Raw genomic sequence first — 24,505 nt, forward strand, 5'->3', positions numbered from 1 at the left:
TTTTTCCCCCTTTAATTATATATTCTTCCTCTATATATATAGAACAAATAAACAAGGTTACAAACACTCAAAACAAACGAAGAAACGAATACACTGCCTCCCTTCCTTCATGTGTTAAGGAGGGCGAAAATTTTGTTTACTTCCCTTTATATATATATTTATAAAACATGTACGTGTACAGGTAGCACATCACTACCCCCCTTTTCACACACACCACATTCCCTTCCTACATTCCTTCTACAGTTCCTTTTACATTCCCTTCCTTCACTTCCTTTTACATTCCTTTACTACAGTATGATATGATAGTTCTCCGTACCGCTATTCTTTGAGGACATGCTAGAACATTAAACTATTATTATTATGTATATTACACGCATGCATGCGCTCTTTTTATTATGTACATATAAGAAGGGAAAAAGGGGGGCTTGCGCGCAATTTTCTTTCTTCTTTAGAAAAAAATTTCAGCATGTGACATTTACTCTATGTTCTATTTTGCTATTCTTAAATGGAAAGGGGGGGCATTGTGGTGATCGGTGGAAGAAAGGGTTGTTAGGGGTGGTAGGTGGGTTGTTAGATCATTAAACTATTGTTAGATCACATATATATATATATTGTGTGGTGCAATGCACAGTTCATACATATTGTATGCGGTTCATTTTATATATGTGCAGCAGAAAACACCTTCCTTTCTCCTCTTCCTTCCAACCTACCACTCCTAACAACCCACCTACCACCCTACCACCTAACAACCTTCCATACGGGGGGTAATGTGTGCACATATTTATTAGTAGTACTAATCGGAATAAGCTTAATTTATAGTGCACATAAACTCCCTCCGTGTGACATAAAGGGAAAGAACTGCACTAAATTTTACATATGAACGAAGTTCCTCATGCATTTGTGCACCCCCTTTTTATATAGTAGTGCCGTGCTCCCACCACACTTTCTCCCATACATGGTCGGAGGGGGGAGGGGTGCGCATATTCCTTTTTTCCGTTTATGGTTCATTCGTGGGAGTGTAATTACATTTTTACCGCCCCCCTACCCCTGCTGCTCCTCCTTGTTGCCTGGTAAATAGGGGCGCCCCCTCTCCCCTATGCGTCCCTTATGGGGCTCCAATTTATACACTACGAACACTTAATATTAGCTGCATGCATTCTGTCCTTGAGGCACCTTTTCACCTCCTTCCGCCCCCCGCACAATGTACACTATACCTCACATGTTAATGCACACTGTCCCTTCCCTTCCCTTTATTATTATTATTATTTTTTTCTTTTTTTAATACACCCTTCGGGCGTATTACCCCCCTGGGTTGGTTAAAGAAGCATGCCATATTATAGGATATTAACCTAGAAAGAACCTACCCCTACACCCTAAACCCTAAACTCTCAACACTGAACCCTAAATCCTGAACCCTACACCATGAACCCTAAATGCTGAACCCTACACCATGAACCCTAAATACTCAACCCTGCACCATGAACCCTAAATACTCAACCCTACAACATGAACCCTAAATACTCAACCCTACAACATGAAACATAAACCCTAAACTCTAAACCCTTCCAACCCTAACACTCCTTCTTCCTAACACCCCGTTCCTTCCTTTCTTAGAACCGGTTCCTTCCTTCATTAGAACCCTTTCCTTCCTTCCTTAGAACCCGTTCCTTCCATCATTAGAACCCTTTCCTTCATTAGAACGCTTTCCTTCCTCCTCCTTAGATCCTTCCTTTCCTCCTACTTAGACCTTCTTTCCTTCCTCATCCTTAGACCCTACCTTTCCTCCTACTTAGACCTTCTTTCCTTCCCTAGACCCCTTCCTTTACTTATTTCCTTCTTTCCTTAGACCCTTCCTTTCCTTCCTTCCCCCTTGGACATTCCTTTCCTTCGTTAGATCGCTTCTCCTTCCCTCCTCCTTAGACCCTCCTTCCTTTCCTTCCACCCTACCACCTAACAAAAACACCCTCACACCTTCCAACTCTAACAATATTCATTCAAAGACCCCTAACAACCCCTTTACCAACCACCCCTAACAATATTCCTTCCATTTAACCACCTAACACAACCTACGTTCCACCTACCACCTAACAACCTTCCTTCCTCCTGCTTAGACCCACCTTTCCTTTCCTTCCTATCCTCCTAAGACATCCATCCTCCTTAGACATCCTTCATCCTTAGACATCCTTCCTCCTTAGACCCTCCTCCCTTCCTTAGACCCACTCCTTCCTCCTCCTTAGATCCTCATTTCTTTCCTTCCTCCTTAGACCCCTTCCTTCCTCCTCCTTAGACCCCTTCCTTCCTCCTCCTTAGACCTCTTCCTTCCTCCTCCTTAGACCTCTTCCTTCCTCCTCCTTAGACCCTTACTTTCGTTCCTTCCTCTCTTAGACCGCTTTCCTTCCACCCTTAACACAAACCACCTTCCACCCTATCCCCTAACAACCTTCTTTCCACACCTACTACAACCCTCCACCAACCACCCCTAACAACATCTTCCTTCCACCTAACACCATCCCTAACACAACCTTCCTTCCACTACCCCTAACAACCCTCCACCAACCACCCCTAACAACATCTTCCTTCCACCTAACACCATCCCTAACACAACCTTCCTTCCACTACCCCTAACAACCCTCCTTCCCTCATTAGACCCCTTCCTTCCACCAACCACTCCTATCACAACATTCCTTCCACCCTACCACCCACCTAACAACCTTCCACCTACCACCCCTAACAACCTTCCACCCGCCCTACCACCTAACAACTTTCCTTCCACCAACCACCTCTAACACAACCTTCCTTCCACCTACACGGATGCATACTAACCCCCCGCTACACGGATGCATACAAACCCCGCGCTACACAGATGGATACTAACCCCCCACACAGATGCATATACTAGTCCATCTGCCCCTTAAAAGAAAACCTAAAAAAGAAAATAACATTATTTTTACATACAAAAAATGTAACATACCGACCTAAAATACGTTCTATTTACCATTATAGCTAAACATAGAACAGCAAATTTTGAGCGCAAACAAAATTTTACTCCTCAAAATGTAGGTAATTGGAACTTATTGTGTCGTTAAAAGTGCAGCACATATAATTAGGGGGTGTGATATTTTTCTCTTAGGAGTACTAACCACTTCTTTAACTTAATGTTTAAACAGTATAGAATGTGTTCGAATGAATTTTTTCTAATTATTTTGCATGATGACATCTTTTGCATTAATTATTGTGTACATTTTAATTACTTCCTTCCTTTAAAAATATATATTTGTACACACACTCAAAAGAAACGGATGTTAAATAAAATGTGCAAGCGACGTAATGAGGATTTCACATTAAAGAGAAAAAAAGAAAGAAAAACATACACTTTTTTTTAAGCCTACTCTTCATTTTAAAAATTAAGAAAGAAGAGCAAAAACGAAAACAAAAAAAAAGAGTGAAAAAAAAAGCAAAATGGCACCCTTTCCTACAAAATATTTAATATTCACCTTCGTACTCCTGTTCTTGTGCTCATGGCAATATACTAACTATGTATGATACGAACTGTTGTTACATTTTTTAGAATTCGCACACACATTATTATAACTAACTTTCAGCTTTTTTGTTAAAAATAGAAAAAAGAAAAAAAAATTTCCCCCCTCTTTTTTTTTTCCTTCCTTCTTTAGGGCATGGTGCACGCTAAACCGTGGGACACATCAAGCAGAGGCACATCATACAGTGGTAGTAGTGCAGCTTCGTATTATTCGTCAGATGAGGATTCGTTAGATGGAGATTCTTCAGATGGGGATTCATCCGATGCAGACAGCATAAGGTCATCACCATCAAGAACGACTGGAATTTATACAAGGACGCGAACAGGGACAAAATTGCGGAATCAACTTATTAATAATAGGGAGGGTGGAAATTTTGTTAAAAACACTGCTGTTACAAGTGGACCATACAGAGGACCATATAAAGAACGATATTCCAAATTGGATGCTAATTATCTACTACAACATAGGGGAGGAAAAAGAAGAAGGAAAGAGGAGGAGGATGAAATTATCAGACACAAATTCAAAGCAATTCGTAAGAGATTCACACGTGGTAAAAGTAGACGAAAAAGGTGTTTCCTTGTAATACTATTAGCTACTGCCTCCTACCTATTATTCCGGTATTTTTGGAGTTCAGTTATGGCATTCTTGGAAAATGCTCCTGGAGTAGGTTATACATCAGGAGCAGCAGGGGCATTTGGTGCCGCCGCAGCAACCACGCCTTCAATAACTGCAACATTACTCGCATTTTGCAGCACCATGGCGTTCGTTGTGGTCGGCGCATTAGTAGGTGGCTATTATCGCAAAGCAAGAAAAAAATATATATAGAATCGAAGTTATAATCGAAGTTATAATCGAAGTTGTAAATAGGAAGTTGTAAGTGTGTAAGTATGTGGAACTATTTTTTCCCATTTTTTCCTTTTTTTTTTTTAAATGAAAAAAATACTCATTTTTAAATAATACATTATTCAAATAAAAAGGTGGATTGCACACCTAATGTGAAGACTACATAAAAAAAAACCCTTGTCTAAAATAAAAGGAATGGAAGTAACATTATATGGCAAGTATAACATTCCACACAATCTGTCACAATGTATGTGTAGTTCTGCATATACGATGATGTGTATGTATGATATGTGACGTATATTACATTACATGTAGGATGTATATTACATATACATATATATAGACGATGTATGTGTTGTTACATACGTTGATAACTTATATTTCTATTTTGCTCTTGCCTTTGCCTCTGCTGCATTCTATTGTTCGCTCCTCTTAATGCTGATGTTGGCATACCATTATATATGGTAGAATTGTCTACCATAGAACCTACTGTGGAATATGTTCTTGAAATATCTGTTGAGTCGTTGTCTTCCCCTAATGTGTTTAGGTACTGTTCAGTAGATGTTCTTTTTTTTCGAGTATTTCTTCTTCCTTTAAATTTGTTACTGAAGCAGGGAGGGAGGTAATTATACTAAAAAGAAAAAAGAATTCAAGAAAGGTTGTGTTAGGGGTGGTTGATGGAAGGCAAGGTTGTTAGGAGTTGTAGAATGGAAGGAAGGTTGTGTTAGGGGTGGTCGTAGGTGGAAGAAAGGTTGTTGGGTGGTGGAAGGAAGGTTGTTAGGGTGATGGAATGAATGTCTAAGGAAGGAAGGGGTCTTAGGGGGAAAGGTATGAAGTCTAAGGAGGAAGGAAGGGGTCTAAGGAAGGAACGTTGTTAGGGGTGGAAGGGTCTAAGAAGGAAGGAAAGGAGGGTCTAATCTCTGAAGCAAATGCAGTGTTGTCCACCATCATCCCTCCTGCTATTGGAAGAGCTGTGGCAACAGCATTCCCATTAATTTTCTTTCCTTCCTTCTATATAAGGTACATAGAACATTAGAATAGTACACACACATACATACATATATATATGTATATACCGATATATATGTATATGCGTATATACATATATATATAGATATATACACAAATATATCCGTTTATAATATTTTTTAAAAGGGGGAAAAAAAAATAAATATATATATATTCATCATTTCTGTTGTTCAAAGTGCACATGTATTACATATATACACAGTAATGTGCACATATGTATTACATATATACACAGTAATGTGCACATATGTATTACATATATGCACAATGAATGTATATTGGTGATAGATATTTTTACCTTTCGTCCTCTTTTTCTTTTTCTTCTTTTTTCTTCCTTCCTTCCCTTTTCTTTTTTCCTTCCTTCCCTTTTCTTTTTTCCTTCCTCTTCTTCTTTTATTCTCCTTTTTATTTTATTTTTTTTTTATTTCTTATACTGTTAAAAGAAAGAAGAGAAAAAAAAAATAAAAAGGAGAATAAAAGAAGAAAAAGAAAGAGAGAAAAGAAAAAGGAGAACAAAAGAAGAAAAAGAAAAAGAAAAAGAGGACGAAAGGTAAAAAGAAGAAGAAGAAAGGGAAGTGTGCAGGAGTGTGCACCTATGGGAGAAAGGGTATGAAGATATAAAGGAAGGTATAAAGGAAAGAAAAGGAAGGAATGAGAGTGAAGGAATGAATAAGGAGTGAAGGATTGAAAAGGGGGTGAAGGAAAGCGAGTGAAATTCAGGTTGTGAGAGTAGGTTCAGGTTTTAGGTTCAACAATGTGGCCTGCTATTTAGTTGTTTAGGGGGGTGCACACCATTAAAGTATATTAAAAAAAAAAAAAGAAAAAAAACAATAAAAAAAAAAAAAAAAGGAAAAAAAAAAGAGAAAGAAAATTGAGGAAGTAGGGAGTAAAGTAAGAAAATGTGTACGTTATGTGTACGAAATATGTGCATAGTACTTAATGATGTATCATTATTAACTAAATAAGTAAACGATTTAGGTTTTCTATTGAATGAATAGCATTGCTGATTTCCATTCATTGAATAAATAGTGGTACAAAGAAAGAAGGAAAAAGGTTTAGGGAAAAGAAAAAAGGAGTGTTTAAGGGTTAAAAGAAGGAAGGTTTAAGGAGAAAGGGAAGAAAAAAAGAAGAACAAAGGTGTAAAAAAGGAAGGTTTAAGGTGAAAAGAAGGAAGGAAAAAAGAAAAGGCGTAAAGAAGGAATGTTTAAGGAAGAAAAAAAGTAGAAGGGTTGTAAAGAAGAAAGGGTCTAAAGAAGGAAGTAAAAGGAAGGAGGTTCTATGGAAGGAAGAAGAAAAAGGAAGTCTTAAGGAAGAAAAAAAAGAAAAGGTTTAAGGCGTAAAGAAGAGAGGGTTTAAGGAAAAAAGAAGAGAAGAAGGAACGAAGATTAAAGGAAGAGAAGTATGTTGTAATGTGAATGTAGAACCATGGCAGAACCATCCAACGGAGAACTATGGAAAAAGTGGCTACGGAAGTTGATGGAGAAGAATAATCAGAATATTGCGAATGGGCAAGTTCATGTAAGTAAATATAAAAAGGAGAATGGAAACATGCTAAAGGGCGCAATTATATAAGTATACGTGCATGTATCCTAAACTATTTTTTTGTTCTCATCCCCCCGTTCTTTTTCCCTCCCTTCCTTCCCGATACACATTTTTTTGTAGGACACTTTGCAAAAGGACTTGGAAGGAACATTCCAAAATTTGATCAATAGGCTGGGGAGACAGGAGTCGATAGAAATAATGGATCTTTGTGGAAAAGTCGAACAGAATGGTTTTGGAAGTATATTTAATAAGAAAGAATTATGTAAAGGTATGGCAGAAATAAAATATTTCATGAGTGGGCTCCAGAAGAAGGACATCCAGAGTATGACTCCTGAACAGAATATTGGTGAAGATGAACTTTATAAAAGATGTATAGTTGGTATGGCTGCAATGTTGGAAATTTATGCAGACCACTGTCAATTTGAAAAAGTTACTGAGTACATAGTAGGAAAAATGGACGAACAGTTACAGAAGTATAAGGGTGAAGGGGCCAAAGTCGGGATATGTAAGGAAATCGATGTCACAGGTTTAATTATCGGCAAAACAGTTATAGCAGAAAAAATTAAAGAGTTGGCGCAGGCAGAGAAGAATAAGGGGAAAAGTGGAAGTAGGAGGGTAGGGGAAGTGAAGTGGGTAAGTGAATCACACTGTGGAAAAGGGTCTACACAGAAATTACAAAACCTAGATGATGCCACTAAACAAAATATTATCAAGTTATTAGGATTAAAGGAAACCACCGAACCAGACCAACCGAACCTACTAGACATACTAATAAATGATGATAATTCTAAGTACCTCTTATCGAAAGGCGATTTGGAAAAATCATTTGAGAGCGTCCTGAATAAGGGAGCGGGTTCAATAACGGAAGACGCAGATATAGAGCAAGTAATACAACAGTTAGGGGATCAAATTAAAAAAAAAATACAGGGAACTGGTCCATCACAACCAGCACCATTAGCACAAGCATCACAACAACTATATGGACCCTCTTCCAATGGTGAAGGAATTCTTGCCACCCTAACATCTGCTCTTTCTGATCTTACAACAGCCATTCCTGCTGTTGCAGGAGCAATGGCACTTCCAGCAGTTTTGTCCGTTTTCTTTCTTTACAAGGTAAGAACATAAAAAACAAGAATCACAACACCACCGTTAACAACCTTCATTCTAACACCCTTAGACACTTACTTCCCTCCATGGAACCTCCCTTCCTTTGATCAACCACCTAACAACCTTCCTTCCACCTACCACCTTTTCATTTTTTTTTTTTTTTTTTGTATAAATCACAATTCTTTTTCAGAAGAATAAGCACTCTGGAAGTGGAAGAAGTGACAGAAGAAAAAGATCCCTTAGGAGAGAATTTAATGACTTCGCTGATGACGACAATTCTTCTACAGAAACATATTCAAGATCCAACCTAACAGAAACTGCAACCAATTCGTCCGAATATTCTATTCCATATACATCATCCTCAGGATCATCATCGTCCAGATGAACAAACATCTAGATGAATGAGCATTTAAAATGTGTACGTATAAATGAATGAACAACAACAGTGCAGGTATATAAACCTTTTTTTTCATATGTTTATACGCACAAACACTAAAATAAAAAGTACTCATACACTAAAATAAAATGTACTTACACTTAAATAAAATAATGCTCCTACATTAAAAATAGGATAATACACACTAAAATAAAATAATTCCCCTAATACACACCACTTACACCCCCTACACCTGAAATAATCACCTTTATAACCTAATTAGAATCGCAAATATATGAGCGCAAACATGTACATTTATACATATATATACCTATACATCTACATATATAAATTTAACCATCAGAATATGTAATCCACATTTATTACACCTTTGGAAGAAGGAAGAGGCGGCCCCCTTGGAGGGGATGTGAATCTGGGGCAGTGAAGGGAAGAGAATGAAGGAATGAGAGTGGAAGAAACGGGTGTGGAAGAAAGGGGGTTAGAAGGAAGGTTGTTAGGGTGGTTGGTGGAAGGAAGGAAAGGATTGTCTAAGGAAGGAAGGGTCTAAGGATTATTTTGTTCGGGGTGGCAGGTGGGTTGTTAGGGTTGGTAGGTGGAAGGGTGGTTGTTAGGCATGGGGGGAAGATGGTTATAGGTGGTTGTTGGAAGGAAGATTGTTAGGATGTGGAAGAAATGTTCTTAGGAGTGGAAGGAAGGTTGTCAGGGGTGGTAGGTGGGTTGTTAGGATGGTGGTAGGTGGGTTGTTAGGATGGTGGTAGGTGGGTTGTTAGGATGGTGGTAGGTGGGTTGTTAGGATGGTGGTAGGTGGGTTGCTAAGATGGTGGTAGGTGGGTTGTTAAGATGGTGGTAGGTGAGTTGTTAGTTGGTAGGTGGATTGTTAGGGTTGAATGTAGGAGGCTTGCTAGGGGAAGTGTGCAGAAGAGTGCACCTATGGAGGAGTGTTAGGGGTGAAAAGAAGGAAGGTTACTTCCTTTAAGGAGAAAAAAAAAAAAAAAAAAAAAAAATTAAAGGAAAGGAAAGGAAAGGAAAGAAGAATATTGGGGGAAGTGTGCAGCGGGGTGCAGATTTGGGTGTTAGGGTTGATGGTGGTAGGTGTTAGATGTTTGGGGTGGAAGGTAATAAGTGTGAAGGAATGAGAGTGTAGGAAGGTGTGTGGAACGAGTGGGAATGAAGAAATAACAGTGATGGAAACGGTGTGGAAGAAAGGGGTGTGGAAGGGATGAGAATGAAGCGAAGGGAGTGAAGGAATAAGAGTGAAAGAATGAGAGTGTAGGGGTGTGGAAGAAAGGGGTGTAGAAGGAAAGGAGGAGTGAAGGAAAAAGAAGTGATGGGAAGTGAAGGGAGTAAAAGGAGTGATGGAAAGGGAGTGTAAGATTTAGGATTAGGGATGTTAGTGTAGAAGGGGGTGAGTGTTATTGTGGAGAGAAATGTGTTAGGGTGTGGGGGTTAGGTGTAAGGGGTGTGAGTGTGAGAGCGTGAAGGGCAAGGTGTGAGGCAGCGATAGTGGGGGTCTGGAGTGTCGGTGAATGGGTGTGGGGGAATGAGGGAATAGGAGTGCGAGTGTGTAAATTTTGATGTTGGGATAGAAGGAAGTTTGTTAGGGGGGAAGGCGGTGTAGTTGTTACATTTTTTCTCTGGAATAGGAACCACTTTACGTTAACTTCTTTTAACCAACATATAATACACATGCTAAAAAATGAACTACTTCTTTTTTTGACCATTATTTTAAATTATTATCATAACGCCTTCCACATATATGTATATTATTATTCTAATTTTTACATTTAAAAAAAAGATGAAAAAAAGTTTTAAAATTAAAAAGTTTAAATAAAAAAAAGTTTACATAGATAGTTTACACTTTCATACACACACACCCCTACAATAAAACAATAAATCCCGCGCACGCACAACATACAACTAAATTAACACATTCCGTATTACTGAAAAAAAAAAGAATGAAGCAGGAATAAGCATATAATTTATATAAATACGTAAAAAAAAGAACAGAAAAAACAAGAAAAACATCACCATTTTAAACTTTGTTCATATTAAAAGAAAAGAAGGAAGCAAAAAAACAGCACAATGCTATTCTCTGTGAAAATTTTTACGCTCAGCTTGATACTCTACTTCCACTGGGGGCAATATCCTAACCACCACCATCATGTAAGATAAGAACTATTGCATTCTTAAAATTTGTAACGCACATTTATTATTATGATTAGGAGAAAATTTTTTTTTTCCCTTTTTTTTTTTTGCTGAGTGAAGGAAGGGAAGGTTTTCTCTTCCCTTCTGCCTCCCTTCTTCCTTTCATTTTGTAAAATAATACTTATACACTCGAAGGAAATTATGAATTCACATCTTCGTACCTCCTTTTTTCTTTTTTAGGTGCATGCTTTAGGCACATATGAATCCTCAGATTCGTCAGATTTGAGCAGTACAGGATCATCATTAACAAGTACAAGTAGTATAGAAACACAAGAACATAGCCCATTTTATCATAAAAATTATAATGAAGACGATCCCTTCAAGAATGCTATGCCTAATGTACCATATGAGACGAAAAGAAAAAAGGATAAAAGTGTTAAGGACAAATGTCGAACAATGTGCAAAAAATTTTTTCATGATTGTCGTCGAGGAATGAAACATAGAACCTTGCTATTCCTTACATTGGCCATTGGTGCCCTTAGTCTGTTCATTCCGTGTTATACCAGATCCATTTTTGAAATTCTTACTGCGAGCGTCCTGCATACGTGGTTCCCGGGGGATGCAAAACCCAATATAGAATGCACTGGATCTACACATAACCCGGTAATAGCATGGGCATTTATCACAACCATAGTAGTCCTTATGGTAGGTGCATTAGTTGTATTTTATTATTATCGAGCCCGAAAAAAATATACCCAACGATCCAAATACAATAAATTCGATCCAAAAGTCGATTCGAGGAATTTATCACATAGAAGGAAGAATAACACCCTAAAACATAACACCTTAAAGGAACATCTCAAAATATTATTGAAAAAATTCACATGCCGCAAAAATAGACATTGGACTTTGTTATTTATTATATTAGTGATGCTGGGTCTTTATTTTCTAGCTATATATTTTGCAATTACAGGTATGGCGCCAAAACTTGGTTCGGCAATTCCTGGTACACCAAGTCCTGGTGTGACAGGTTTTGCTTTGCTCTGCCCCCTCAAAAAGTGACTTAATATAAACATTTCACATTAAAGAAAAAAAAGTAATTTCATAATCAATAAATATATATAAAAGGAAGAAAAAAATACATCAAAAAATCAAAGTACAAAAAATTCGATCCAAAATTCGATTCGAGGAATTCCTCCTATGGAAGAGGAGGAAGGAATAAAAACAATATAAAAAATCCAACCTTAAAGGACAAATTTAAATTAATTTGCAAGAAGTTAACATGCCCTAAAAATTGGCATTGGACCTTATTATTTGTTATATTGGTAATGGTGGGTCTTTATTCATTAGCTCTATATTTTGCAAATTCAAGTAAGGCAATTTCTGGTTTGTTCTGCCCTACAAGTTCCACGAACTGAAGGTTGCCCGGACTTATGGAAGCTGTGATTTCCTCAACTTCCGGTTATTCAGTAACTTCCGTTTATTCAGTGACACTTTTTAAAAAAATGGTACTCGTCATTCTTATAACCATAGTGGGGCTCGTGTCCTATTGGTGGTCGTTCTACTGGTAGTCGTCCTATTGAATTGTTTTATTATAGTTGTTTTATAGTTAGAGCAGAAGGAAAAAAACTATATCAAGCCCTCGAAGTTATAAATGAAGGAACTTTTTTTCCTTCTTTTTTTTTCTTTTTTTTTTCTTAATAAGAAGAACTTTTACTTTAAATGATATGTTATTTAAATAAAAAAAGAACTGCTCACATTTTAAATATTATATGAACTTCACATGGAAAAATTGGAATTATCAAATTATCCAAAATTTTCGAAATTTTTTATATTTGTTTCCTTCATTTGCATAATTATTGATGTTGATAACGGACGTACACATTGCAAGCTACTTATAATTAATGAAAAAAAGGGGGACATTACACACTTCATTTATAATTAATCGAGAAGGACAATTTTTTTTTTCACTTAGGATGGTAACCTACATTCCTGCGTTGCCTCTGTTGATGTTGTTGCCTATTCCTACTATTTTTCCCTCTAACAGAAGGAGCAGCAGTATATAAAGAAGAATCATATGCTGTTAAATTGGATGACGAACCTCCAAGTGTTGAAGCGTTCATTGAGTCTGTTGTGGAAGAATCTTCTATGGACGTGTTTGTTAATGTGTCGAATTCGTGGTGGATGGTAGATCTTCTTTTTGTTCTGTTCCTGCTCTTGCCTCCGTTGTCTTTCCCAAAGGTGTTGCTTATCAAAGATGGTAAAGAAGTGTTCTGAAGGGAAGTAGGGAAGGGATGAATTAACATAGAACATATTGTCGCGTCCTTTATATTCATTTAAAATGAAGACACATATTAATGAATTTTATTATTTGTTCTTTCATCTGCAGCTATAATTACTTTGTACAAAAAGAAAACCGCCGCTGGTAGTCCCATTAGTCCAAGTATGGAAGAAACAATAGTGGGCACAGGGGCGGAAGCTGCTGCTGTGGGTGGTGGTGTACATACTAATCCGGAAGATACTTCCTTTTTACAGTAATCACCATATTTCTTCATGAACGTGGCACAATATGGATCCCTAATATCGTTTCCACATTTCTCCTGTACATTAGGACAACTTGGGGAAGTTTCATAGGTTGTACGATACGTTTCATCGCACAAATTATAATAAGTTTGCAATTGATTATTATTTGGGTTGGTGTCTTGGTTGAATTCGAATTTTATTTTTTCCTTAAGGAAGACTTCCTTGCCGTTAGTGTGGTAGTTTGGGAGGTTGCAGTCACATTTTCCCAAGAGGGCGAGTTCCTTCACTGCAGCGCACACTTCATTCATAACAGTTGAGAAGTCCCCCGTTTTTTCATTTTTATATATCAAATCCCCTAACCAAAAGTAGAACCACATACAAATGTAACTGTTGCCGTGCGGATTCTGTTCCTTCACTTTAGATACCAGGGTCAAAGCGTCCATAATTTGGCCAGAAGAACCTCGGATGCTATAATCTTCACTTAACTTCTTCCCCAGTTGGTTTACAGATCCGCTGGACCCATATTGGAAATTCCCATCATTAAGCATATTATATACCCAATCTGAATATAACTTGTTCTCATCGTCGTCCTGTAAATGGAATTAATGAAATATATATATGTACGTATTTCTACTGTCCACTGAAATTTATATGAAGGAATTATAGGTATAATGTTTGCATATTCATCTCGAGTGCGAAGTAGTGTGTAGTACTTTACTATGTGGTGCCATGGTGTGTCATGATTTATAAGTGTATATTCTTCTATTTATATGGTGAATTTATATTAACATATGTTTATTCGTGCATGTGGCCACACACGTTTAGTATAAAAAAGGAAGGGGGATGAGGGGAGTGAGCCCTTTCTACACAAAATTTTCTTTATTCTTTTATTGCAGTATTACGTTGTAACTGCTTATTTGAAGAACGTTCCTTTCCTTCCTTCTGTCAAGTGTGTATATATTTATAAATATTTAATGACGAATACATCATGAATATATACCGTTTGAACTTATAAAAAGTAATTGCACAAAGGTGAGGAAGGAAGGAAGGGGGGAGGGGCATATAATATATGTAAGAAAAAAGGAAAAGGAGAACATTGTATGGAATCATATATGTTGGGGAAAAAAAAAAAAAAGGAGAAATAGCAGAATGGAAAGATGGGGAAGAAGGAAAAAAAGTGGCTACCCCCTTTATTCATTTTTTTTTTTTTATTCATGTATTCTTATTATTGTATTGTAGGATGATTTACTTCGTAATGTTATATTATTATTGTTTGTTTACACGCACTTCTGTTATTATTGTGCATATATAAAAAAGGAGTGCAAATTCTTTCTTTCCTTCCCATGGCAGAAAAATTTGAGCGTGCAGAAAATTTTTGAGCACGGATGTCTAGCATGTATTTTTTCTAATACGTTTTTCTGTTATTAGAAGTATTTGTTAGAGAATTTTGTTAACATCCATAACAAATATATATATAATATATGCCAACTGAGCTACCCACCTTTTTCCTTCTTTCCTACTCATTCCTTCCTTCGTCCTTTAGATCCCCCTTCCTCCTTAGACCTCCTTCCTTCTCCTCCTCCTTAGATTCTCCTTGCCTTCCTTCTTTTTCCTTCTTATTCCTTCTTATTCCTTCTTTCCTTTTCATTCCTTCTTTTTCCTTCTTATTCCTTCTTTTTCCTTCTTTCCTTTTTTTTATTTCTTCTTTTTTTCCTTCTTTTTCCTTTTTTCCCCTTCTTTTTCATTCCTTCATTTCTTTTTCCCTCCTTTTTTTCATGTACATTTAGGATGGTGTAATAAAAATAACTTTCTTCCTTTTACCTTTTTTTTTTTTTTCCTATATAAATACGTTACATATGATTCATTTATGGTATATGTATATATGTGCATTGTGTGTTATTTGATCCTTCCTACCTACCTCGCCCTTTTTAAACTTCCATTACATTTTTTACAATAATATACCCCTTTCCATATTCCTTTTTTATCCTTGGTTTAAATTGGAAGAAGGTTCGAAAAAAAAGGGCGGGGATTTCAGGAGGATTGGTGGAAATTTTTTCTCAAGGGAAAGGTTCATAGGTTCCACCCTTTACCTTGGCGTGCATATATTATTTCAGAACCACATATATATATATGTGTTGGTGATTATATATATGTGTGTGTAGAACCACACACATTACTTTTTTACACGTATGAAATAGGTGCCACCCATTCTAGACGCCATCGACTCCGCTGTCTCTGTAATGGACCTTTGTGCTGCCATAACAAAGGTTCATACAACAACTCCCATCGTGACAGTTAACAGCCTAACAGGTGCTGGTGTTGTCGTGATCATGATAAATATAGGTGTTGTTGTTCACCTAGATGTTGTTCGTGTGGTAGTAGTGATTGTGTATGGAATAGAATATTCCGTCATGGAATGTTCTGTTGCTCCACTTTCCGTTAAATTTGATGTGGAATAGTCCGTTTCCGCTGTTGAACCTTCCGTTAAAGTGTCCATTTCACGTCTCCTGCATGATCTTTTTTTCCTTTTATTCTTTCCTCCAAAGAGGGTGTTGTTCCTTATCCAGGAAGGTAGCAGATCGTACTAATGAAAAAAAAAAAAAAGAAAAGAAAGGAAAGGATGTGCATTATATATGTACACATACATACATATATATAACTGTACATATATATATATATATATATATATATATATATATATATATATACATATATACGCACATATACAAACATATATGTACTCATATATATATGTATATGTGTGTATTGTGTATATGTGTATTGTATGTATATGGTATATATATATAAATATATATATATAAACATATAGTTATATATAATATTCAGAGCGCATATTATTCTTAATTCTACTGTAATTATAATTACCCTGTATAACATAAAAGCAGCTAATGGAGCTCCTATTAATGTAATTGCAGAAGGAACTGCAATAGCAGTGATGTTTGTTTCAGAGGAGTTTGGATCAGTAGAGAAGGATGATCCTGCAGTGTCCTGATCGTGGTTTTGGGAATCAAGTTCCTCGGTTTTGGGTCCTACTTTCTCACATTGCAATTGTGATAGTTGTTCTGGGTTACATTGTTCACACATTTTTAGGACATTCGAACAATATGGGTCATCACGATTGCTTGCACATTGAGCGCATGCAGTTGTGAGATTACTGATCACATCTTCTAAGTGAGTATAATAACTCTGTTCGCATTTTGCTTTTTTGTTAGACAAAGCGCTCCTTCTGCTCTGTTCTAATTGTGTTTTCATAATTTTACACTGTTGGAAATAATCAAATATTTCTTTTCTGCGTTTGAAGTCGTCTCTGTCAATATTTGGGTATATGTTAGTGCACCCTCCAATAGAATTCCACCCCTTTAATATTGGATAAATGTCCTTCATAATTTCCCATAAACGACGGACATGTGTGTTCTTTTTCAATAATGTATCCCCTAACCAATAATAAAGAACATTACAATACTCATCATTGGGGGGACTGCTCTTCTCCCATTTCTTATGTGCGGAACACCAACCATTTACAATCTCCTTTGCACCATTTTCAATATTAGTATATTGCTTTATGGTGTTCGCTATATTTGTGACGACACTATTAGTATGATTACCACAGTTTCCTAAACCTGCATCTAATTCTTCATAATACTTTAATGCTGATTTCACTCGGCCCAACTGCTTTTCCTACAAATATAATGAACAGAAAATATGTGCAAACATACATATATATGTATATGTATGTATGTATTCATTATGAGTGTAATAGTGGTGGTAGGTGGGTTGTTAGGTGGTAAGGGGGTAGGTGGTTGGTTGTAGTAAGGTTGTTGGGGGTGTTAGCTGTTGGGTGGTAGGTTGGAAGGAAGGAAAGTGGAACGTACCCCTAATATGTGTCCATCGTCAAGTTCGTCCTCATCATCCACGTTCGTACATGTTAATTTGTTCAGTTTGGCCTCATCTTCACAGAATGTTTTATACTTTGTACCATATTCTGCACAATATGCATCACTGCCTTGCCTATCCCCTGTTGTGCAGTATGTACTTACAGCAGAACATGCTGATTTAATGGCCGTTAGGTGATCATAATATGCTTTGTCACATTTAGACCCATCAGTTTTGGCAGTATTCAATTGCGTTTGTAAGGTTTGTTCGTCGTGGGAGTAATCAAATATGGTTTTTCGGTGGTTGAAGGTTGCTCCGTCAATAGTAGGGTATAGATTTTTACACTTGTTCGTAGAAGTCAATGGACTCAAATTCTCGTAAATTTGTTCCATATCCCTTTTGAATCCACTGACCTCCTTCAGATTCTTAAATAATAAATCCCCCAGCCAAAAATAGAAAAAATTGCAGCGTTCATTATAAAATATGTATTTTCCATCAATTTTTGATATATTACATAAGGCTTTTACAATTGTTTCGGTATAATTCTGAATACCCTGATAACGCTTTATTTCACTTTCTACTTTCCTCCAGGAATCATTTTCATCACATTCACCTCTTTTACTGTTGAATCTGCTATAATAGAATAGGTCTGAGGGTAAACTTTCCAAATTATTCTTCTATAAGTATAATTAACGAAGAAATATATATATACATACATACTCTTTTATACGTACATATATATATGCACAATAATTTGAATAATATCCATGTATATGTATGTCATATATGCATGCTACTTCGAATGTAGGAGGAGGTTGTAGGTGGAAGGAAGGGGTGGAGTGAAGTGGACGTACCCCTAATATTCCTGGTTCACCATCGTCGTGTTCGTCCTCCACTTTAGTACATGTTAATTTTGATAGGTCCTTTTCAATGACTTTTTTATATGTGTTATTGAAATCTTTACAGAAACCACCTTCCTTACCATTACATTCACCCTTTAGTGAATTATAAGCCTTAACAATAGCCTGTAGATATTCGTAACATTTTTCCGTACAACGGGATCCATAGGAACGGAAGTCATTTAATTTAGCCAACACAGATGAATAATCCCGGAAGTAATCATACACTTCTTTTCTCTGATTAAAGAGTGTTGCGTCAGCATTGTCCTTATATATAATACCGCATGCACCAGTACTAATTGATTCCTGCAGTTCCTGGTAAATGCTATCCATATCATTTTGGAATGAATTGGGTTGTTCTAAATTTTCAGATAGTACTTTTCCCATCCAATAATATAAGGAATAGCAACGTTCCCCATGGAATGTATCCTCCTCTCCCATATTAGATACATAGCACCAGGCTGCCACGATTTTATCCATGTAATTCTCCATACCACGGTATACATGCAACCTACCCTTCAACCCTTCTCTACACTTCCGATATTGCCGTTGGCCCCATGTGTTATTGAATCTACCATAAATAATTCTACTTGGACGTACATCCTCTAAATCTTGCTTCTACAGGAATAATTGGCAACGTATATATATATTCATACCTCCTCACTATGGTACACATATATATATTACATTGTACGTGTAATATGTAATGTGTGCATATGCGAATGTTCCCATTTTGAATAGGAAGGATAACGTACCGTTAATATTTTTTTCTGCCGTGGTGATGGTGACATGGTTTGTTATTGTTATTGTGCATGTGTGTGGATATTTTTTTTCTGTTGTACGTAATACAATTTATATTAAAAGTTGCCTTCCTTCTTCATTTATTCATGAAGGGAATAAATATATAAATATATCGGAATTCTCCTGGTTTTATGGTGGTCATGGACAAATATATTTCAAATTTTTACTTCTTTTTTTCCCGCAGAATTATGCACACTACTCAATTTTTTAAGCAGCAGTAATACATTATGCTTCTATATTAAATCGTCATATGTATATAAATAAATAAAAAATACTGATGAACAAGCTGAAATAACAACACACAAAGAAAAGAATAACCCCTTACACGCGCATTCTTCAATCACTTATTCTATTAATTTATTTTATGTGCTCACCCATTTTGTTGCAATATTTACGTAAAGCATCCAGTGAATCCTATATGGATTTATTATGTACCCTCCCCCTCCTTAAAAAAATGAACACTCTATTCCAGTGCACTTCTATAACTCCATAATTAAAGGAATAATTACACAAAAAAATTCTTATAATATGCAAAAAATTATACTCACGGTACCTACCACCACCACCACCACCCTTAAGGGGAAATTTACTTTTGGAAAAAAGAGTGATCACCACTACTAATGCTTTACGGATCTAATGGAAATTCTCCCTTCCCAAAATAACCTCTATTCCTTCTGTAATTTAAATTTTTTCCTCCTACGTAATAATAATATTTACATTAGGAATGATGGTGCCATAATAATAAGAATACAAATAACAAGGATGAAACACGTTGTCCCCCTTATAATACTATTCCCCCCTCCTTTTTCTTCAATTTAATATTTCTTTCTTTAAGGATAACTTTTACATTATGTTATTTGAATTCAGAATCATTCCACACTTAATCAAAACCCTTAGTACGAACTTATTGTGCGCCGCACATATACCACACTCCCTCTTCTTCCTTCTCTTTCCTTCCACCTAACACCCCTAACAACCTTCATTCTACCACCCTAATAACCTTCCTTCCACCAACCACCCCTAACAACTAACAATCTTCCTTCCCTCTCCCTAGAGCTTCCATACCTTTCCTTCCTTAGGTCCTCCCTTCCTCCATAGAACTTACTCCCTTCCTTAGACCCCTTTCCTTCCTCCTACTTACACATCTCTTCCTCCTTCGTAGACACGCCTTCCTCCTCCTTAGATACGACTTCCTCCTTCATAGACAATCTTACCCATCCCTTCCTCTCCCTAGCCCTTTCGCTCTAACACAAAACACTCAACCCTAATAACCCAGCTTTGAATCCTGAACCCTAAACCTTGAATCCTAAACCCTAAACCCTGAAACCTAAACACTCAAACTTAAAACCTGAAAACTAAAGCCTGAACCCTAAAACCTGAACCCTAAACTCTAAACCCTGAACCTTAAACCCTAAACCCTGAACCTTAAACCCTAAACCCTGAACCTTAAACCCTAAACCCTGAACCTTAAACCCTAAACCCTGAACCTTAAACCCTAAACCCTGAACCTTAAACCCTAAATCCTGAACCCTAAACCTCTACAACCCCTAACAACCCTTCCTTCAACCCTACCACCTAACAACCTTTTTTTGTCTTTAGGTGAATGCATTAAGCACATATGACACCTCAGATGGAAATGATTCAAGCAGTGAAGGATCATCAACAACAAGTTGTCGAACTTACACAGGGACAAAACTACAAAGTCCATTTTTTCATAAAAGTTATAAAGACCCCTTTAGAAACACTTCCCCAAATGGAACATCTAAAAAAGAAAATTCAAATTCCGCTTCAAATTTTGCTTCAAAATTTGATTCAAATTTTGATTCAAGAGTAGATTTAAAAAATTCACAATGTGTAGGAAGGAAGAATAGAAAAAATAAAACCACCTTGCGAGACAAATGTCGAAGGTTGTATAACAAATATAAATATGGCAAATTTAAACATAGAACCTTACTACTACTTTGCTGATTTTAGGCCTTAGTTTGTTCATTCTACATTATATAAGCTCACTTGTACCAACTAATGGTGATTTACTGGGAACTTTTGTACAGGACGCAGGAAAAGTTTTCAAGGAACTTTCGCATGATAATGCCAGTATTTGGGCGTGGGGAACCGCTATTTCTACAATAATAACACCCCTTATATTAGTTGCTTTATTAGCATTTTATTATTACCGAGCCCGAAAAAAATATATCTAACGTTCCAAATACAAAAAATACAAATACAAACTATAAATACAAGTACAAATCCATATCCTAGTCCAAATCCTAATACAAAAATTTTAAGTTGTAAATACGAATAAAAAAATCGAAGTCGTAAGTTGTAAGTGTAGCCCTTTTTCCCTTTAAAATATGTTATTTAAATAAAAGAAGAACTGCTCACTTTTAAATAATATATGAGCTTCACATGAAAAAATGGGAATTATCAAATTATCCAAAATTTTCGAAATTTTTTATATTTGTTTCCTTCATTTCCATAAATTATTGATGTTGATAACGTACACACATATGTATAAATGAATGTTTATAACGGACTCAACATGGCATGTTATTAATTATTAATGTTGATAACATACACACACACAGTACACAAACTGTGCGTAGTCATTATAGTTTTGAGGAGAGGAAGACATTACGTACACTATTAGTAATAAATGAAGGGCATATGTTACATACGATGATAAGCCACATTCTTCCGGTGATGACTTGGTGCATTATTATTCCCTGCTCCTCTGGGTAATGGTCTCCTATTGTATATAGTAGATTCATCTTCCATAGAACCTACTGTTGTAGACGCTTCTGTGGAATATAGTGTGGAAGCGTCGCCGTTTGTGAATGTATCGAAGTCGTAGCGTCCAACAGCCGTTTTTTTTTTTTTTTCTCCTTTTAAAATTGTTACTGATCCAGGGGGGTAGGATATTGTACTGAACGAGGGTTGTTAGGTAGTGGTATGGTGGAAGGGAAAGTTTTTAGGGGTGGGAAGAATATGTATTACACATATACATATATATAAAGTAGCTCCCCTCCCCCCCTTTTTTTAAACATTTATTGTAAAACTAGACAGAAAATATTAATATGCATTATTATTATCATTTAACTTCCAAATATAGTGCTCATTACTTTATATAAAAGGGCAGTGACTAATGGAAGACCAACTAATGTGGTGCCAACTGCAGAAGTGACCACACCAGGTACGATACCACTACCACTATCATTACCCTCCTTCTGTAGTGATGTTGAATGATGTGATGATGTCTCCTTCGATGATGCAACAACTACTGAATAGAGCTCTTCCAAACAGGAACTAAGATCATTCTTCCCGTCCTCCCCTTCGACTGATGTGTCTGATGGAGGGTCATCCCCTCCAGACTGCGCTTGTTCTTTCAATTTTGATGGTTCTGGAATTGTTCCCTTAGCACCATCCTTTTTGAACTTCGCTCTAAATTTTTTGCAGAAGTCATGATGATTTTCAGTCCCACAGTTTGCTCCTACCATATTATAAGCATTTTGTGCTCCACCAACTCCCTTAGCTCCATCAGCTCCAACTAGGTAGGTGTCGTATGCATTAGTGCAAGAAGAAGACTTCTCCGCTTGGGAATTTTTTATTTGCTTCCATATGGTTCGGTAGTCGTAATAATAGTCAAAGATGGTTTTTCGACGAGATAAAAATTCTGTACTCATAGTACTTTGCAAAAAACTGTGAGAACATGGACCGTTGTTGGCATCATCGCTCAACTTAGTATAGATGCTTTGTATAGCACTTTTAAGTGCATTATGTCCTCCTTGCAATTTTCCATGCAGTTGGTCTCCCAACCAAAAATAGAAGAAGTCACAAATTACTGAACAAGGTGGTGATTGTTCCTTCTTTGTATTCATTGTAGATAATAAACACCATGCATTGGCAATTTTCTGGGCATACATCCATGACTGCTGTCGCCACTGATGCTTCAATTTGTCCCATAAAATATTCTCTATTTCTGCCGTCATAGAAGTGCTAGTTGTACATGTATGTTTGCCATTTTTTCCTAATGCTGCATATATTTTTCTGGAGGGTAATTGATCCACCTTGCACTCACCCTATAAATATGGAATTAGCGAATTATATGCATGTATTTCTTACATTTCCCTTTACAATACACTCAGTAGAAGCAACACTGTGTATATATATTATTTTACTATTCATTTTTAAAATGAAAGAAGGAAAAAGGAAAAAAAGAAACAACCCCCTACCATTGCTGCTGTTCCTCTTTCACCTGCCATTGTTCCTTATATACATTTGTTGTGTACATGTGGAATGTGAATTTATAATTAAAAAGTTTTCATGTTTTTAGAATAAGGGCGTGATAATTTTTGCTTACTCCCTGTGTTTATGAGCACATATATAGAATTTTTATTTATCCCCTCAATAATACGCATTGTTCAAAATTTTTGTGAACAACTGTACTACAGTACGCGTTATACACACATATATATATAGCAAAGTCACTCTATGCATATGTTATTAAAAGTAAAAATAAAAATAAAAATAGGAGCAAATTGGGGCAAGGAATGTAAGGAAATAAAGAAGGAAAAAAGGAGATTGAAATTTTTTATGAACTCCCCTTTTTTTTCATGCATTCTTTCTATTCATGTATTCTACTTTTGTGCACATTGTGCACATGGTGTATAATCACATAGTATGTTTTCCACCATTATTTATGTATAATTCCTCTCCTTCTACTACTATTATGCATTGTGCATATAAGGACGTACTTTCCCTATTAAAGAGAAATTCAGTATGCACCTACTTATGTATTTTTTTATTGTTATGTTTGAAGGGCAGGAGTGTTAATTAAAATATCTGTTAACATGTACCTTTTTAATTTATGCTTTATTGTTCTGTTTCAGGAACGGGGGGTAATTAATTTAAAAAGTGCTGACATATACGTATAGTATACTTTATACACACAGAGAATAAATTCCCCTCCTCCCCCCCCCTCTTTAAAAAGGAAAATGCTTCCTTAGAAATGAGTGCTTCTTTAGAAAGAGGTGCTTCTACAATCCTTAGAACCTATCATATTTCTTATATGGAGGAGGCCGGTGGAGGCACCCCCTTTCGCGACATATATATGTGAATAGTGTATATGTGGATAGTGTACACATATAAAGTAGGAAGGGTGTGCGTGTGCACACACTACTACTCTTCCTTCTCTGCAGCATTTCATTTATTAATGATATAAGCAGCATACACAGCATTCATTCTTATATATGAGTGGTGTGTACTGCTCAGAGAAAAGTTCCTTATTGGGGCACATACAAATAGAACAGATAATATTTGCTTATAATGTCTATATGAGGGGTCCATTGACGATGGGAGATTGCCAAAGCATATAGCATCAAATCCTATTAACGTACACTTAATAATGGTAAAGTTGTGTTTGTCACACTTAATAATGGCAGAATGTGCATAGGGGAACATCATTGTTATATGTACCTTATCTGTGCGGTTCCACGGTTGTAAGTTCAGTTTGGATAAGCACACCATATATAATGGACAACAACATCATAATGGACCTACCATATAGTGTCCGTTCCATATAATGTTCGTTCCATATAATGCTCGTTCCATATGGTGTCCGTTCCATAATGTGTGTTTTCCACAATGTGTGTGTTCTACAATGTGATGTGTATGTTGTCTTGTGTATTACATTACATACGTTCATAAGGAATATTCCTATGTTTCCTTGCACTTCTATTATTATTCCTTCTTCCTGCTGACGGTGGTCGTTCATTATATATGGTAGATGC

At 36.5% G+C, this 24,505-nt stretch overlaps 1 protein-coding gene across 1 annotated transcript in view; it reads right to left on the reverse strand.

Annotated features, from left to right (window-relative positions):
- Positions 1-15,428: 15,428 nt before the first annotated feature.
- Positions 15,429-24,505, reverse strand: part of PCOAH_00003180 (KIR protein) — a gene marked incomplete at both ends in the record, with an annotated part of 28,589 nt that continues 19,512 nt past the window's right edge. Inside the window, 9 exons of the mRNA XM_020057133.1 lie at positions 15,429-15,482; positions 16,012-16,824; positions 17,019-17,696; positions 17,874-18,536; positions 18,606-18,688; positions 20,403-20,452; positions 21,391-21,517; positions 21,817-22,795; positions 24,406-24,468. Coding sequence (XP_019912682.1) covers positions 18,687-18,688; positions 20,403-20,452; positions 21,391-21,517; positions 21,817-22,795; positions 24,406-24,468 — 1,221 coding nt within the window. The remainder of the gene's footprint in view (positions 15,483-16,011; positions 16,825-17,018; positions 17,697-17,873; positions 18,537-18,605; positions 18,689-20,402; positions 20,453-21,390; positions 21,518-21,816; positions 22,796-24,405; positions 24,469-24,505) is intronic.

Source organism: Plasmodium coatneyi, chromosome 2 (genome assembly GCF_001680005.1).
Source record: "Plasmodium coatneyi strain Hackeri chromosome 2, complete sequence".
NCBI lineage: Eukaryota > Apicomplexa > Aconoidasida > Haemosporida > Plasmodiidae > Plasmodium > Plasmodium coatneyi.